At 45.1% G+C, this 14692-nt stretch overlaps 2 protein-coding genes across 4 annotated transcripts; both read left to right on the top strand.

The window, feature by feature from the left end:
- The first annotated feature begins 873 nt into the window (after positions 1–873).
- On the top strand, positions 874–6700 carry lgmn (legumain). 3 transcript variants are annotated; one of them, XM_011490070.4, is made up of 14 exons: positions 874–1063; positions 1297–1474; positions 1562–1659; positions 2627–2708; positions 2786–2868; positions 2939–3014; positions 3146–3208; positions 3804–3870; positions 3942–4060; positions 4598–4687; positions 4758–4967; positions 5044–5214; positions 6074–6141; positions 6228–6700. In XM_011490070.4, exons 2-14 carry the CDS (start codon positions 1340–1342, stop codon positions 6268–6270), a joined length of 1305 nt encoding a protein of 434 aa, XP_011488372.1. In that variant the 5' UTR covers positions 874–1063; positions 1297–1339; the 3' UTR covers positions 6271–6700. The 3 variants fall into 3 exon arrangements, with proteins under 3 accessions (XP_011488372.1, XP_004082135.1, XP_078797344.1); XM_004082087.5 differs by having other exon boundaries at positions 898–1063; positions 1294–1474; XM_078941218.1 differs by having other exon boundaries at positions 1021–1063; positions 1269–1474.
- Positions 6701–7933: 1233 nt separating this feature from the next.
- Positions 7934–14616, top strand: chp1 (calcineurin-like EF-hand protein 1). Its single transcript, XM_004082088.3, has 7 exons — positions 7934–8422; positions 9125–9197; positions 10893–10973; positions 11663–11790; positions 11868–11929; positions 12384–12506; positions 13758–14616. The coding sequence occupies exons 1-7, from the start codon at positions 8356–8358 to the stop codon at positions 13809–13811; spliced, it is 588 nt and encodes a 195-aa protein (XP_004082136.1). The 5' UTR covers positions 7934–8355; the 3' UTR covers positions 13812–14616.
- The last annotated feature ends 76 nt before the right edge of the window (positions 14617–14692 follow it).

Here is a 14692-nt window from a genome sequence, read left to right as displayed (position 1 = left end):
TTGTTTGTCCTCTCTCTCACACACACACACACCCACACACACACACACACACACACGCACACACACACACACACAGTGTCTGCCTTTAAACAAAAATGCTGTGTATCCGCCGTGTCTAGTTTCGGTTTATGAGCCGTCACAGTAAAGAGGAACTCTTTGCTACAATTTACTGACAATTACAAAAGGATAGTCACATGATCATGACTTATTTAGCCTTTCTGCGCACATTTACTTGCGTTTGAAGAGTTAAAAAACCATAAACACAGTACATTTAACCTGAAATGTACGTGAACTAGAGCTGAGCTAGAACTTGATTGTCTTCATGTACTTCTGTAAATGAAGCACCTGCAGTATTGATTCAGCAGAATGTGATCAATAGTACTAAACTCTGCTGGATTTCTTATCTAAAGTACAATTTATTTTTAGTTTAGCTTAAAAAACTTTTGTCCAAAAGAGAAAATCCTTGGTTTTTAGTTTTCAAGTTTGAAATAAGCACTTCTAGTAAATAATAATAATAATAATGACGCAAAAGACACAATGCAGGTTTAACTCAATCCTGAGAAGAAAAAAAAACAGAAGTGGACAAAATCAAAGGAAAAATGAACAAAGTACATGCAAAATACTACAAAACAAGCAAAGGTGACATAAAGTAGAACATAAAGTAGAAAACAGATAAACTTTTTAGACTTATTTTAGAAATAAATACAGAAAAAATACTGATTTACTGCATTGCGTTTTATTATATTGTAAAAAGTTTAATAAACTTTGAAACATTAAATCATTTTCCTTCACATGACCTGCTTGAATAAAACATCATGTGATTGCAGTTTGTCTAAACCTGTCCATATAAAGTGGAAGAAAAAACACCAGGTTTGTGCTTGTTTTGCATTTTTCAAGCACATGACCTGTTAATGGTTTGCCCCGCCTTCCGAGCGTTCTGATTGGCTGTGGGAGCAGAATTCCAGTCAGATGGTTTGTCCCGACGTCATATATAAACTGAGCGCTGGTTGCGGCTACGGATCTGTGATTTTTCACCGTTCGCGCAGTACGCCGATAAGACGCGGTAATTACACTTTATTTATTCATTATTCCTAAAGTTATTTATTTCAAGTTTTTTTTATTTTACATTTTGTCTATTTTTGGCTTAATCTTTCGTGGTCTTCACAGCAAAGGTTTAATTCCCGAAATTCTTCCGTTAGCTTCTTTAGCTAATTTGCAGCAGCTAGCTTCCCAGTTGGAATAACATCACGTGACATTTAAGAAATCAGGTGGCGCGTTTGTTTTCCCCCACAGTAGACCTCGAAAGCGGGGCTGTTCCCTCCTCATCAGACACACTGACATGGGTTCGAGCCTCCTCCTGCTGGCGCTGGCCGGACTGGCGGCCGCCTTCCCCACCGAGGACCCCGCCGACGGAGGGAAGCACTGGGTGGTGATCGTGGCCGGCTCCAACGGCTGGTACAACTACAGGCACCAGGTGAGAGACGCGCCGCCCCGCCCCGCCCCGGACGGAGCACAGGGCTCCCGAACCGGGCCCGGGTCCTGACGCTCCCTCTCCTCCCAGGCCGACGCCTGCCATGCCTACCAGATCGTGCACCGGAACGGGATCCCGGACGAGCAGATCGTGGTGATGATGTACGACGACCTGGCGCAGAACGAAGCGTGAGTCAGTTTGCTCTGTTCCACCAGAACCTCTGCTGTGAATTCTCTGCAGAATCATCAAATCCTTTTGATGTTCAAGTATCTTGTTCCTCAAAGTATTTTCTGTTACTTATTAAAAATAAAAATGCATACTTTTTGTATTTGTTTCAATTCCTCTTTATGTGAAAACAGCTTAAAATCAGATTTAAAAAACAAAAACAAATTTCTAATGAATCAGTCAGAAATTCAAATGAATGCAGAGATCCTGAGCTCCAAAGGACATGCATTAAATTATAATTTTATGTCATGATTTAGTGCTCTCAATGGAAGCATCTCCTCTCTAAAACAAACGTTTCCTGTGGCGATGGCAGTCTTCGCCCCCCGCTTTTGTTTGTAGTTTTCTGGGCTCGTCCTGCGTGGAACACGAAGGTCGGCCTTTTTCCGTCCTGCTGCGTCCATTCAAGTCACACCAGAGCGATTACTGGTCGACCTCCGTCTGGAGATCTGAGCTGACATAAAAGCTGCAAGAAAAACAAACCGGTAAATCTGGTTTGCACAGCGTTTCAGCTGAGGCGTCAGCTGCAGGTCAGATTGACTTTATTCTATAAACCTGTGAGAAGTTTTCCTAATAATTATCTGCTGGTCGTCTTATCTTTTCTGGGCATTTATGACCTCAGAGACTCTGGTTTTATCAGAGACTGTGGGTCAAAAGTTTCCCGGGTAAATAACTGTGGTGTTTTCCTGACCCAGTATTTGGTATCTGCCTTTAAAGTGGGACGTGTCCTGGAAGCATCACATGTTTCTGGTTTTCGGTCATCATCGCTGACATAAATCGCTCCTTCAGAAGGTTCTATCCGTGAAGCTCCGCCTCCTCGCTCCTGAAAGCCTCTGTGTGATGTGATCAGGAGTCACCGTTTGATAAAACATTACGTCAGCGGTTTGCACTTCCTCCTTTAAAATCTGTGTTCTGTTTTTATTTCCTTCCCAGAAACCCCACCCCCGGAGTAATCATCAACCGCCCCAACGGCTCCGATGTGTATGCCGGCGTTCCCAAAGATTACACCGGAGATGTGAGAGATTCCCCGCCGGCGTCGGATCAAATCCATCTGGTAAACCCCAGTCTGAAGCAGGTTTTTCCTTTCGGCAGGATGTGACTCCAGAGAACTTCCTGGCGGTCCTGAAGGGCGACTCCAAAGGCGTGAAGGGGGGTTCTGGGAAAGTCCTGAAGAGGTAAGAGTCCGGGTCACGGGGAGAAACGGCTCCAGAAGAGGATTTCTAACCAACTTTGTTTTCCCGGCAGCGGCCCCAAAGATCACGTGTTCGTTTACTTCACCGACCACGGCGCTCCTGGGATCCTGGCGTTCCCAAACGATGATGTGAGAGCTTCTGCTTTTCTATGTTCCCCGCCGGCGGATGCTCCATCAGAACCAATGTAGCCAAACTCAAAGCTCCACAAACTGAACGACAAATCTAACGGGGAAACATCTGCTCTGTGTTTGTTTGGCAGCTTCATGAGGAAGACCTCCTGAACACCATCCAGTTCATGCACAAGAACAAGAAGTACAGAAAGGTGAGCCTCATGGGGGCCGTTTGGAATTTATCCGGTGCGGAACCGATACTTTGAAAACGATTCTGCTTCAAAAGTGGAACAACACGACGTTTTACCCAAAAAGTGTGACTCAGCGGCGTGACGGGGTGCAGGAGGCGCTTGGAGACACTTAAATCCTTTATGAGGCGGTCTGTGCCGCCGAGCCGCATCTCCGTTTTCACACACACACTGAAGGAAACGGCACGGATCTTTATCGCCACGACGACCGTCTTTTCTAGAGCGCTGTACACTTCGCTTTGATCCGTCAGGGCGCTGGATTGGAAAGTTTTGCTGTGGTACAGAAAAATGATCACATGCTGAAGCTCCGCCCACCCCTGTGGACACAACCGTTCTTTTATGGTCCGCCCGGTTGTTGGAAAGGTCTCCAAAGCGGAGCGCCAAGATCCATGATTTCATACGACAGGTCTGCATACGTAGAACCGGGTACATACGGTGGCACCCGCACCGACGTGGCACCGCGTGGCTTTCCCATCCCCCACTCAGTAGTTGGGACGCCTCCGTGGGGACGTCTAACATCTTCTGCTGTCTCCTCTGTACTCCCCCTCCCCTCCCCCAGATGGTGTTCTACATCGAGGCCTGTGAGTCCGGGTCCATGATGGAGCATCTGCCGGAAGACATCAACGGTGAGCTGCCCCCCCAGAGAGGGTCTGTGCTCCTGCAGGCGACTGTCGTCTGACTGCTCCTTGGGTTTTAGTTTACGCCACCACGGCCGCCAACGACCACGAGTCCTCCTACGCCTGCTACTACGACGAGAAGAGGGACACCTACTTGGGGGACTGGTACAGCGTGAACTGGATGGAGGATTCTGATGCGGTGAGCCTCCGCCAGAGCAGAAGTTAGACAAAAGTTTGGTCCCAAAGCTCGGAGGATCCAAACCAGATCCTCCTCCAGCTCCACGAGTCTTTACACCTGGATCCCCCGATCCTTTGCCGTTGTACGAACACGGATCATGAAGACGTACATCTGGTCCATGTTTCTCCTGTGGTCTCATCTTCTAGAACATTCTGTGTCTCTGGAGGTGTTTCCTGAGGCATGTAGAGTCTGACATGATTGGTCAGATTTATCCTGAAAAGTGAATTTTCTGAACATCTTAGAGACAAACTTTATTTAAAATCTGCTGTGACCCCCCCCCCCATCTCTGGTCCTCGTTGACTTCATTCTGGTTTTGATTCTCGTCAGTCTCATCGTTCTCGGTTACAAACACCTGCAATCGTGCGGCAGGAAGAGGAAGTGGTTTGTTTTGGCGGCGGCGGCTGCTGTCGGTCTGTTTCCAGCAGGCGGAGTTCACCTGTAGGTTCAGGAGGTGAGCGCAGAGAGCAGCTGTTTGATCTCCGCCTCTGACTCTTCCAGGAGGATCTGAGCAAAGAGACGCTGCTGAAGCAGTTCAAGATCGTGAAGAGCCACACGAACACCAGCCACGTGCAGCAGTACGGCAACAAGGTGAGAGCAGGCCCCGCCCCTCGGCTTCCTGTCCTGGATTTGGCTCTCACGCCTTCATCTGCCCCTGCAGACCATGGCCCACATGAAGGTCATAGTGTTCCAGGGTAATCCCAAAACCTACGCCGCCCCCGCCCCCGGGGTCAGCCGTCCGCCGCTCCACAACCTGGATCTGACCCCGAGCCCCGACGTTCCGCTCGCCATCCTCAAGAGGAAGATGATGTCCACCAACGACGTCAGAGCTGCCCGCCACCTGCTGATGGAGATCGACAGCCACCTCAAAGTAAAGATCCGTGAAGTTTGGCTAGGCTCCGCCCCCTTTCCCCACAGCCTCCATGTGACGCTCTGAACCCCCCCAGGTCAGGCAGACGCTGGCGGACAGCGTGCGCCGCATCGTGGAGAAGGTGATGGGCAGCAAGGTGAAGGCCGCCAAGCTCCTGAACCAGAGGGCCGAGCTGACGCAGCGCGGCTGCTACAAGGCGGCGGTGCAGCACTTCAAGCAGCACTGCTTCAACTGGCACCGCACGCAGGTGAGCGCCCAGGCCACGCCCCCAACCCCCCCATGACGCTCATGGCTCAGGATCCACTAACCAAACCAAAGCACGCATGTCTGGGAAGTTCTGCGGCTATTATGGGATGGCCACATGACCTACGGCCTGCCAGCCATTTGGTGGCCAAGAATGAATTTTGGTGATTTTCCCAAAATATGGGAAAAGAAAACGTTTTAGTTTTTTCACACACTGTGGAAGGTTACGTCTACAACCACAAGCAAAGTTTTGTTGACCTTCCGCCTTTGGAAGAGGCAGCAACTAAGAAATGCATTTTGATCCGTCGCCCCTCTAACTCCGCCCCCCGTCAGTGGGAAAAACGTTGATTTTAAACGGCGTTGGCTCAAATAAGCAACGTTCACCTGTTGCTCTCACATTTTTTAAATGAATTCATGAATCGTTGAATTGAGGTGAACAAAATGATAGAACATTACGATATGACCATATTAGGAATGAGGGCGGGGTTAACAAAAGCGAAATCCAAAGGTTTACTTTTGCAGATTCTTCTGAAAGTATAAAATAGTTGCAATGGAGATAAAACCCACAGAAAAGCCGCCGTTTTGGAAAAAAGTGTTAGTTTTCATGATTTTGTCATTAGGGTGGGAGGGGCAGGAGAGCTCCTTGAATCTTTAGCTTTTCTTCACTGCCACAGCAAAAACGGAGCAAATAATAAAATAAAGAACAGCTTTGGTTGAGGCTGGAATCGTCTGGTCCCGGCTGCTGCTTCGTCTCATGCAGGTTTGAAGCATTTCTTTTGGGGGGGGGGCTTGTGTTGGGTCCGTTTCTCTGGATCTGGGTTGTGTTTCGGGCAGAAATGAAACATTTGGTGTCTGCGTTTCAGTACGAGTACGCCCTCCGTCATCTGTTTGCTCTGCTGAACCTGTGCGAGAGCGGATACCCTGCAGCCAGGTTGGTGTTGGCTTCTGTCCGGGCTCTAACGCCCCTAAACCCTCCACCCTGCTGCTATCCTGACGTCTGGCTGTCTTGCTCCACAGCATCCAGGCAGCCATGGACTCTGTGTGTCCCTTCAGCCACTGATAGGAGCTTCCCCGTGGAAAGAGCTGCTCTTTGCGCCGCCTTACAATCATTTCTGGATGTGGGTTTCCATGGTAACGCAGCGTTCTGGGCTGCAGATCGGCTGGACGTCGATCAAGCAGCTTCTTCAGAAGGTCCAGAACTGAAGAAGCTGAAAAACGTCTCCTACAGAACTTCATCGTGACAAAAATGAATGAGAAAACACAACATTAACACTTTTTTAAATTGTTTTTATCCGTTTGACGGGGAGTTTGTATTTTTGATGAGTTGCACTTTCACTGTGAAGAGTTTTTGGACTTTTTTGATTTTATTGTTTTAGCAGAAGATTGTGTAATGACTTCTTACTGGCTTTAATGCAAAAAACTAAACAATGAATGTGTTTCTGAGTCTTCTGCGATGCAGAAATCTGCAAATAAATTCTGACAAACCAAAACTGAGTCTTGCACTCAACCCTGTTCTCCTGTCGCAAAGTTTGTTGGGAGGAATTCTGTCAAGAAAAAAAATCAAAGTTTCTTCTTTGTCTTAAGCACATATTCAAGAAAAGGAGTTCCTTAAGGAAAGTCCTGTTCTGTAGTGGGACGTCAGAGGATTTGACCTTAAGCACATAATGGTGAAACTGCGACATCAAGTGGCGGGATGTGTTACTACACCCAAAGGGAAAATTCATGACCAAAGAAAAAAAACATTTTTCTTGTTGCAGTGAATCACTACAGATGAATTTTAATCCCAAAAGAAAATGAAATCAAATAAAATTTAATGAAATGTTAATAACACACATAAAAAGTATACAGTACAATGGAACGATCAAACTACAAAAGTTCATTTACCAGAAAGAACAGAGAAATTCGTTTATTATTTTTAAAGACTTCATTTAAAGCTCAAAATTTTGTAGCAAAATCTAATAACAGGTGAATTTGTAACACGTTGACCGCTACAGGAGATCATTCCCAACTCGTCTTTGTGCCAGAGGTAAACTGCATTACTGTCGTTTAGGAGGATGTACATGTTTTCATTTAGATTTAGGAAATTCCTACTGTTGTACCAAGGAAAGCATGTTTGATGCAACAATCAAACTTTCCAGGTTGGGATCAATAAAGTACCTTCATCTGATCTCATCTTATTAAACATACTAAATTTAACAATATTATTACCAATTAGCAAATTGGCTTAAAATGTGCCAACAGGGTTAAAACAGTTTAGAAGATGAATGAATTAATGAAAATGTTCCATTTAGTTTTAACTCTCCTGTTCTGTCTATAGACATCAATGATTGTTTCTATTTGAAATAGAAGTGGAGTAACTGAACCATTTGGGTTTTATCTGCACTAAATAAGCAAAACAGTAAAATTTCAAAGAGAAAAAGGACTTTTAATTTTTTAAAGTTTATTCTTATTATTAATATTATTGTAATTTTATATTTTTAGAAATTCTATTTGGCCTAGATCTTAAGAGGAGGGCTAATTCAGTCCAAGTTAATAAATATAACAGACATGGAATCCTGATGAAAACAAATTAGAATTAAAAAATGATTGCCTATTAATTGTCGCATCTCCTCTTTATGTTGCCGCATTTTCCTCGAAGGGGAAAAGAGAAGCGACTTTAAACCAATTGACTGGTCCTAAAATTCTTCACTTTTTATATCTTTCATTTCTATTTTTCTTTGTTTAGTCTATTTTTGAGTTAAGATTTGATCATCTGTATGACAAAAGCTGAAAACAAAACCTTCATTTTCCTCAGGTGTTATTTCGATGCTCACCACAGGGTGGCGGCAGCGCATCTTTTCACCGTTAGCCGCCATCTATTGATACACAGAAGAAGAGGAAGAATGACAAAACTGCTCTCAGCGAGACCGAAGGAAACTTGAAAGTTACCGACGCCACAGGTCGAGTTGTACGACGGGAGCTCCGAACGCGGTTCTTTGGGCGGAACCGGACTCGTGACGCCTGTCAGACCCGCCTCAGCTGTTCGGACCCGGTGGCTTTTTCGCATTTTTTTAGTTAGCTGCTTTGCTAACTTGGACATTCGGGTTCTATCAGCTGGTTTCGTTGCGCAAGAAGAAGACCCGGTGGCGCTTCGCTGCTCTCCGTGATGGGATCCAGGGCGTCGACGTTACTTCGAGAAGAAGAAATCGAAGAAATTAAAAAAGAGACTGGCTGTAAGTTTGCGTTTTTCAGACCGTAACTGTCAGCTGAAGTGAGACGACAGTTTGGTCTCAGAGACAGATCATGATGGAGAAGAAGTGTTGTTGTTTGGAGTTTCAGCGTTTCAGTTCCGTTTTTCTCCAAGTTGTTTTCCTAGAAAAAAACAAACAGATTTAGCCAAATTATTTAGATTGCTATAATCCAATTTAGTCCAGACAGATAGTGTGAGAAGAAAAATGCATTGAACATATTCATTCTGCCGATAATTATTTTAGCCTTTTATTTGTTATTTATTGTGTATTTTCAGTGGGATTTTTAAAATGATTTTTTTATATTATAGAGTTATGGTAAAATAAGTTCCCCTTTGCTGGATCATTAAAGTTTAATTGCATTCTGATTTGACGTGAGTGGCCAACACGGAGGAATTAGGGTGTAACACCCCACAGCAGAGCTGGACTGCTACTGAAAAACCATCTGATGAAGGTCAAAGTAAGAGTTGTAAGCATGAACGGACAGTGGGATGGAGAGGGTTAACCTAGAGCTACCTTCAGTAGAGCCCAGGCTTCATCTGAAGGATCTGCTTCATGTTTAAATAAAGTTTGATTTCCAGCCTTAGGCAGAAATCAGTTTCTTACTGAACCCAGAAGGTGAGGGATAAATGTCCGTATGCGGGTTAGAAGTTGGATTCACGCTGTCGTCCCTCCTCCTCCCTGCAGTCTCCCACAGTCAGATCACTCGACTCTACAGCCGCTTCACCAGCCTGGACAAAGGGGAGAATGGCACGCTCAGGTAAACTACAACCCAAACACCCTGAAAAGCAGCTTAGACATTGGCGGGATGGCTGTGCATCAGCGGTTCGGCTTAACCTGTGGCTTCAAACCTCCGGGGCGGGCGTCCTGCTTCATTTCACACACGGCCGCTCAGTTTCTTATTGGGGGGGGGGTGCCTGATCCAGGAAAGTAGCTGCAGGTGGAGCAGGGATTTGTGGGAAAGGGCAGGAATGGACTTTGACTCAATGAAATGCTTCTCCAGGAAGTCAAAACGAGGTCAGACGTTCCACGTTCTGAGTGTTGGAACATTGTTCTGTTTGGTTCTCAGCCTGACGTCTTTGTGGTCAGGCTCAGGCCGCGTGACAGAACGATAAACCATAGATGATAATTAAGCAACAAGCAGCTGAGTTGGCTGCGAGGAGACCGGGTCAGACCGGGTCAGACCGGGTCGGCTGCAGGCCACAGGTCAGCGATTCAAGGACAGAACAAGCAAACATTTCATGGAACTCTGACTGTCCTAAGAAGCTGTTGACACATCACAAGCGTTGCTGCAGTTCTTCTCATCTGTGGTCTTCAGGCCGTGTTGATGCAACAGAATGAACAGAAACATCAAAGAACTCTGAACAACCAGGACTGTGGGTCGGTACCGACGTGGAGATCCGGTTCACGGATCAGACTAGGATATTTACTGTTTATTATATCCTCTTTGACTCGTTCCCACATGTGTCTTTTACTGGATGTATGAAATGAAACTAATAATTAGCATCATCTATACCTTTTTTATTTAGAACAGGGGACCGAAATCAACAGAACACAAAGATTTAGAAAGAAATGGTTTCAGCAAAAGATTCTCCGTCATTTTCCTGCTTCACTTCAGCAGGAGACCAAACCTAAACATCGCCGTCGTTTCGGATCTTTTAACAACAAATCCTGAAAATGTTCTCCACAGTTTTCCTGCTGTCTGCAGCTCCCGTAGATCCACGAGAAGATAAAACTAGAAAAAACTCTCTGTCCTTTTAGAAAATAAAAACACTTTAGAACATGTAACAGACGTTTTCGGTTCGGCTTCTCCATCACGCTAGCAGACCGTCACATGACGTGACACGAGTCACGCCGTTGATCCTGAGATCCTTATTAAAATATTTTTAATTAAAAAGTCTTTATTTTTTTACATTAAAATGATCCACTTTTTCTTTCTTTCCAGAACTTGTTTCACTAAACCGAACTTCAAATAAAAACACTCCGTAGTTTTACTTTGACAATAACAACCTTCACAAACACTTTATTTTGAAAATGTATATTTACTTCCTGTTTGTTTACATTATTCTGCAACTATAGAGTGATAATTACATTTTCTGAAGTGTATTTTTTTACCGTGCTTTCCAATATTTCTAAAGATCATGAATCCCTGATCTCAAACATCACAAATATTTGTTTTTGTCTGGAATAGACGGCGAGTATCCGAGTATTCGAATACTCAAAAGTCCTCCCCATAAGTGACTTTGGAAGTGAAAGAATAAAAATCTCTTTATTCCACTATAAAAGTTTTAACTCTGAGGAGCTGAACTTTAATTTGAGACTAAAGTGTCACGCCTGATTTGAGAGGCTTGTTAAGTTCAGTTTTACAGTAACTTCATCTTAAAAACCTCCTCTGAAGTGCGTGTGATGTCATTTCCTGCCGTCTTTCACGGTGACCTTGCTCTGACGTCTGCAGCCGAGAGGATTTCCAGAGGATCCCGGAGCTGGCCATCAACCCTCTGGGAGACCGAATCATCAACGCCTTCTTCCCCGACGGGTGAGTCTGGACTTTGTGACGATGGCGGGCATACTTTAAGAAAATTAGGCTTTAAATTGAATTTTTTCGTCTCTCTTTTTTCAAATCTGTGTGAATCCATGCAACGGAAAATAAATGCAGTTTGAAAAAGATCGTATTTGTGACTTGGCAAATATGCTGCTTCTAGCTCCGCCCCTTTTTGATCCTCCACCTGCAGACCAACAGATCCATGAACGTCTTTGTTTTCCACGTCTGAGCTGGAATCTGGATCAGAACTGGACGACTGGATAGCTCTGACATTGCTGCCATTTTTGTTGCATGGCTAATGTTAGCTTGGGGGGGGGGGGGGTGAGGGCTGTAAGCTAGAGGGAGAGAGTGTAAACATAAGGATGTCGGGAAATAGACCAGCCCAACTCGGAGGTGAATTTCTAATGAACTCCCGTCGCTCTGCAGAAACTACGTCCTAGAAAAGGTTTTTCTCATTAAAACACTTTAAAGATCCGTCAAAGTGATGGCAGTGGGACTTCAAAGCTAAAAAAAGAGCAGATGTGGTCGGGTTCCATGATTTGTGTGGGTTTTAACTGCAGCCCGGGTTTGTGTCGGCTTTAGGTTTCTGTTTTCTGGCTCAGACTGGTTTGTTTTTGTCCTGGTTTGTGCCTCGGTGTCGGGTTTCCCGCCCCGTTTCTGAGCTGAACCGACGGGTTTTTCAGAGAGGATCAGGTGAACTTCAGAGGCTTCATGCGGACCCTGGCTCACTTCCGGCCGGTCGAGGACAACGAGAAGAACAAGAACCTGTCCAACACGGAGCCGCTCAACAGCCGCACAAACAAACTGCACTGTGAGTCCGCCCCTCCCTCACAGACGCCCACCCCCTGGACCTTCACCGCATTGATGTGCTGATGCTTTTCTCCACAGTTGCCTTCCAGCTGTACGACCTGGACCGGGATGACAAAATCTCTCGGGACGAGTTGCTGCAGGTGGGAGCCGCTTTAGCCCACGGAGACACCCGGGTTTGTTACGTAGGGGGGGGGGGGGGGGGGGGGGGGGGGGGGGGGCGGTTTGGGTTAAATGTGCAGCTCCAGGCGCAGCTGGCTGGACCGGCCCTGTTGTGTAACGTTTGCTCTGCAGACTTTGGCCTCGTGCAGATAATGCCGCCGTCCTCCGGTCCGTCTGGCTCCTCCCCGGTGGTGACCTGTAATTGCTGTGAGCTCGCGGTTACGTGACTCGCACAAATACCTTGTTTTGATCAAAACAGCAGAGCGTCACCTGATTCTGGTTGTTTGTGAGCCGTTCCACTAAACGCTCTGTTATTTAGAATCATTCCAGCAGAAAAGCTGCAAATGAGTGTTTCTGCAGAACACATCATCAGCGCTTGTTTGGATCACAGCGGCCGTGTCCTCGCGGTCGTCCTCAGCCGTTTGCTGTCTCCAGGTGCTGCGGATGATGGTGGGCGTGAACATCTCAGACGAGCAGCTGGGCAGCATCGCCGACAGGACCATCCAGGAGGCGGACACCAACGGAGACGGATGCATCTCCTTCACCGAGTTCATCAAGGTTTGCAGCTCCGCCCACATTCCAGGAACGTGAACACGATGGAGAATCAGGGCCACCAGGAAACAGGAAAATGGGAATAAAGTCATTAAAAAAAGTAACAATTCTGTGAGATGGAAATTGTACATTTATATTTCAAAACGTTGTAATTTTACAAAGAAAAAGTCTTGTTTTAACAAAAAAATTACAGAAATGAGGAACGTCGAAAGATCAGGAAAAGCCAAAATTCTACGGGAATAAAATTATACATTTAAGTTGCAATTTTACAAGACAAAAAAACAAAGTTGTACATTTATTTTAAAAAGTTAAGGCAGATTCTGTACAATTCTTGTGCAGTGAAGCTTTAAAGCAAAATGAAACATTTTAATTCTGAAAAAACGTGAATTTTCTTTGCCGAGTTATATTTTTGAAGCATAAATTTATTATTTCATTCTTGTAATTAACATTTTTCTCATAACTGTATGACTTTATTCTCATATTTGTGTGTTGTGGTGCCTCTCATAGTCCATCGTACATAAATTTGTGGAGGTTTTCAAAAATATATTTGCATTTGTAGCTTTAGATCCTGATCTCCCTTCTAAAATTCTCCTCTGTTTTTCAGTGCCGTTTAAACACAAAGGTAATGTCTAACGTAATGTTAATTTTTAACAGATAATCAGAATAAACTTGGCCTGAAACTGCAACCTGCCTCTCCCTGTGAAAACAACCTGCAGTTCATCGAGTGACCACCAGGCGGCTCGTTAAACTTTCTCTACAGTTTAACAGGTCAAATGTCAGCAGGTGGCATCAAACTTAAAGTCGACATTTTTAAAACAGCTAAAGTAAAAATCCCAGTGAATTCTGCAGCTCTTTTCGTCCCATATTAGTTTGAGCTAAAATGCTAACGTTAGATTTGGACAAACATGAGGGGGAGTGTTTTATTAAATCTACCAGAACGGGCCGCCAACACCGTGACCTTTTTGTTTCCGTGAGGTGTTGACACAAACAATGTGTCTGGATGTCGTCTGTGTTTGGTGAGTTCTTGTCCTTCTGGTTGAGGACGATCTGGGTCAGGGTTCCCCAAATCCAGGCCTACGTGTTTTCCAACCAACCTGCCATTAAAGCTCCTTATTGGCTAAACACACCTGATCCAGGTAATCAGCAGCAAATCAGGCAGGGCCCTCATGACCTGGATTTGGGGACCCCTGGTCTGGGGGATTCCTTCCAGCATCGGTCCTGCAGGTCTCACATCCTTGTTTTTTTTTGTTTCCTCAGGTCTTGGAGAAAGTGGACGTGGAGCAGAAGATGAGCATCCGGTTCCTGCACTAACTCTTTCTTTTGTTTTACTTCTTAAAATGAGTCCAAACTTTTTTTTTCCTCCATTGATGCCAGAAAAATGACTTCATCCAGCGCCTCAGATGGCTGCCACTGCTCCCCCATTACCGCAGTAAATCTCCCGCCTTTGCACTGCTTCGCTAACGTAGGGAAACGTGTCAGTGTGTTTCCCACCATGCAGCATCATAGAAACAGCTTTTCAGTGGGCATGAGATCAAGAACGTCTTCACCTTTCAGACGCAGTTCACTCCTGCTGCTCACGTTTCACACGCTTCTGTATTTGTATGCAGCAGTTCAGACAGCAGCACCATTTCCAAATCAAAGCCAGCCGCTGGAGTGTCTTTGATTCTGTAAAATGTCGGCTCTAGTTTGTTCTCATGTAAAACAATAAGTGATTTATTCCGGTTGTTGTTGGTTAACCAAAGCCGAACCCGCTGACGTCAGTATGAGCATAGGAGTCTTGAATTCACGCCTGACAGCCGCTGGACTTCATGTCAGAAGGATTTAACGCGTTTTCCCGCTGTGTAACTGCTGGATCTGATGCATAAAACGGTTTTCCTTTTTCCTGTTTCAAGTGCAAATGAGGAAAAAACACTATTTTATTTATTTCCCATCTTATCTGCTCCAGATCTGCTTTGTGTCACGTGGCATTCGAACTTTAAATACGATGTAATCTATAATGTCAGCCAAATCCTCTGGAGGATGAAAGCGTTATTAAACCAAAATCAGCTGTTATTTGTATTGTATGTTGATATTAAAGTGATTTCTGAATCAATTTGAATAAACAAGGTGCCATTCATCTGGTTGTGTTGTTTTTAACAATATTTCATGTGCACAAATATGTAGAAAAGATGCGTAATCTGTTGGTTAAATCG

This window comes from Oryzias latipes, chromosome 22, assembly GCF_053564925.1.
Source record: "Oryzias latipes strain Hd-rR chromosome 22, Olatipes_Hd-rR_3.1".
In the NCBI taxonomy this organism is placed as follows: Eukaryota; Metazoa; Chordata; class Actinopteri; order Beloniformes; family Adrianichthyidae; genus Oryzias; species Oryzias latipes.
Note: the sequence above shows the minus strand (reverse complement) of the source record. Positions and strands in the feature narration are given on the sequence as shown.

Bases quoted from the DNA above. Each gene is read 5' to 3' on its own strand.
- lgmn (XM_011490070.4), top strand. From the start codon at position 1,340: ATGGGTTCGAGCCTCCTCCTGCTGGCGCTGGCCGGACTGGCGGCCGCC. The intron at 2,869-2,938 runs GTAAGAGTCCGG...TTTTCCCGGCAG, and splicing joins TCTGGGAAAGTCCTGAAGAG to CGGCCCCAAAGATCACGTGT. The intron at 6,142-6,227 runs GTTGGTGTTGGC...CTTGCTCCACAG, and splicing joins AGCGGATACCCTGCAGCCAG to CATCCAGGCAGCCATGGACT.
- chp1 (XM_004082088.3), top strand. From the start codon at position 8,356: ATGGGATCCAGGGCGTCGACGTTACTTCGAGAAGAAGAAATCGAAGAA. The intron at 9,198-10,892 runs GTAAACTACAAC...TGACGTCTGCAG, and splicing joins GGGGAGAATGGCACGCTCAG to CCGAGAGGATTTCCAGAGGA. The intron at 12,507-13,757 runs GTTTGCAGCTCC...TTGTTTCCTCAG, and splicing joins CCTTCACCGAGTTCATCAAG to GTCTTGGAGAAAGTGGACGT.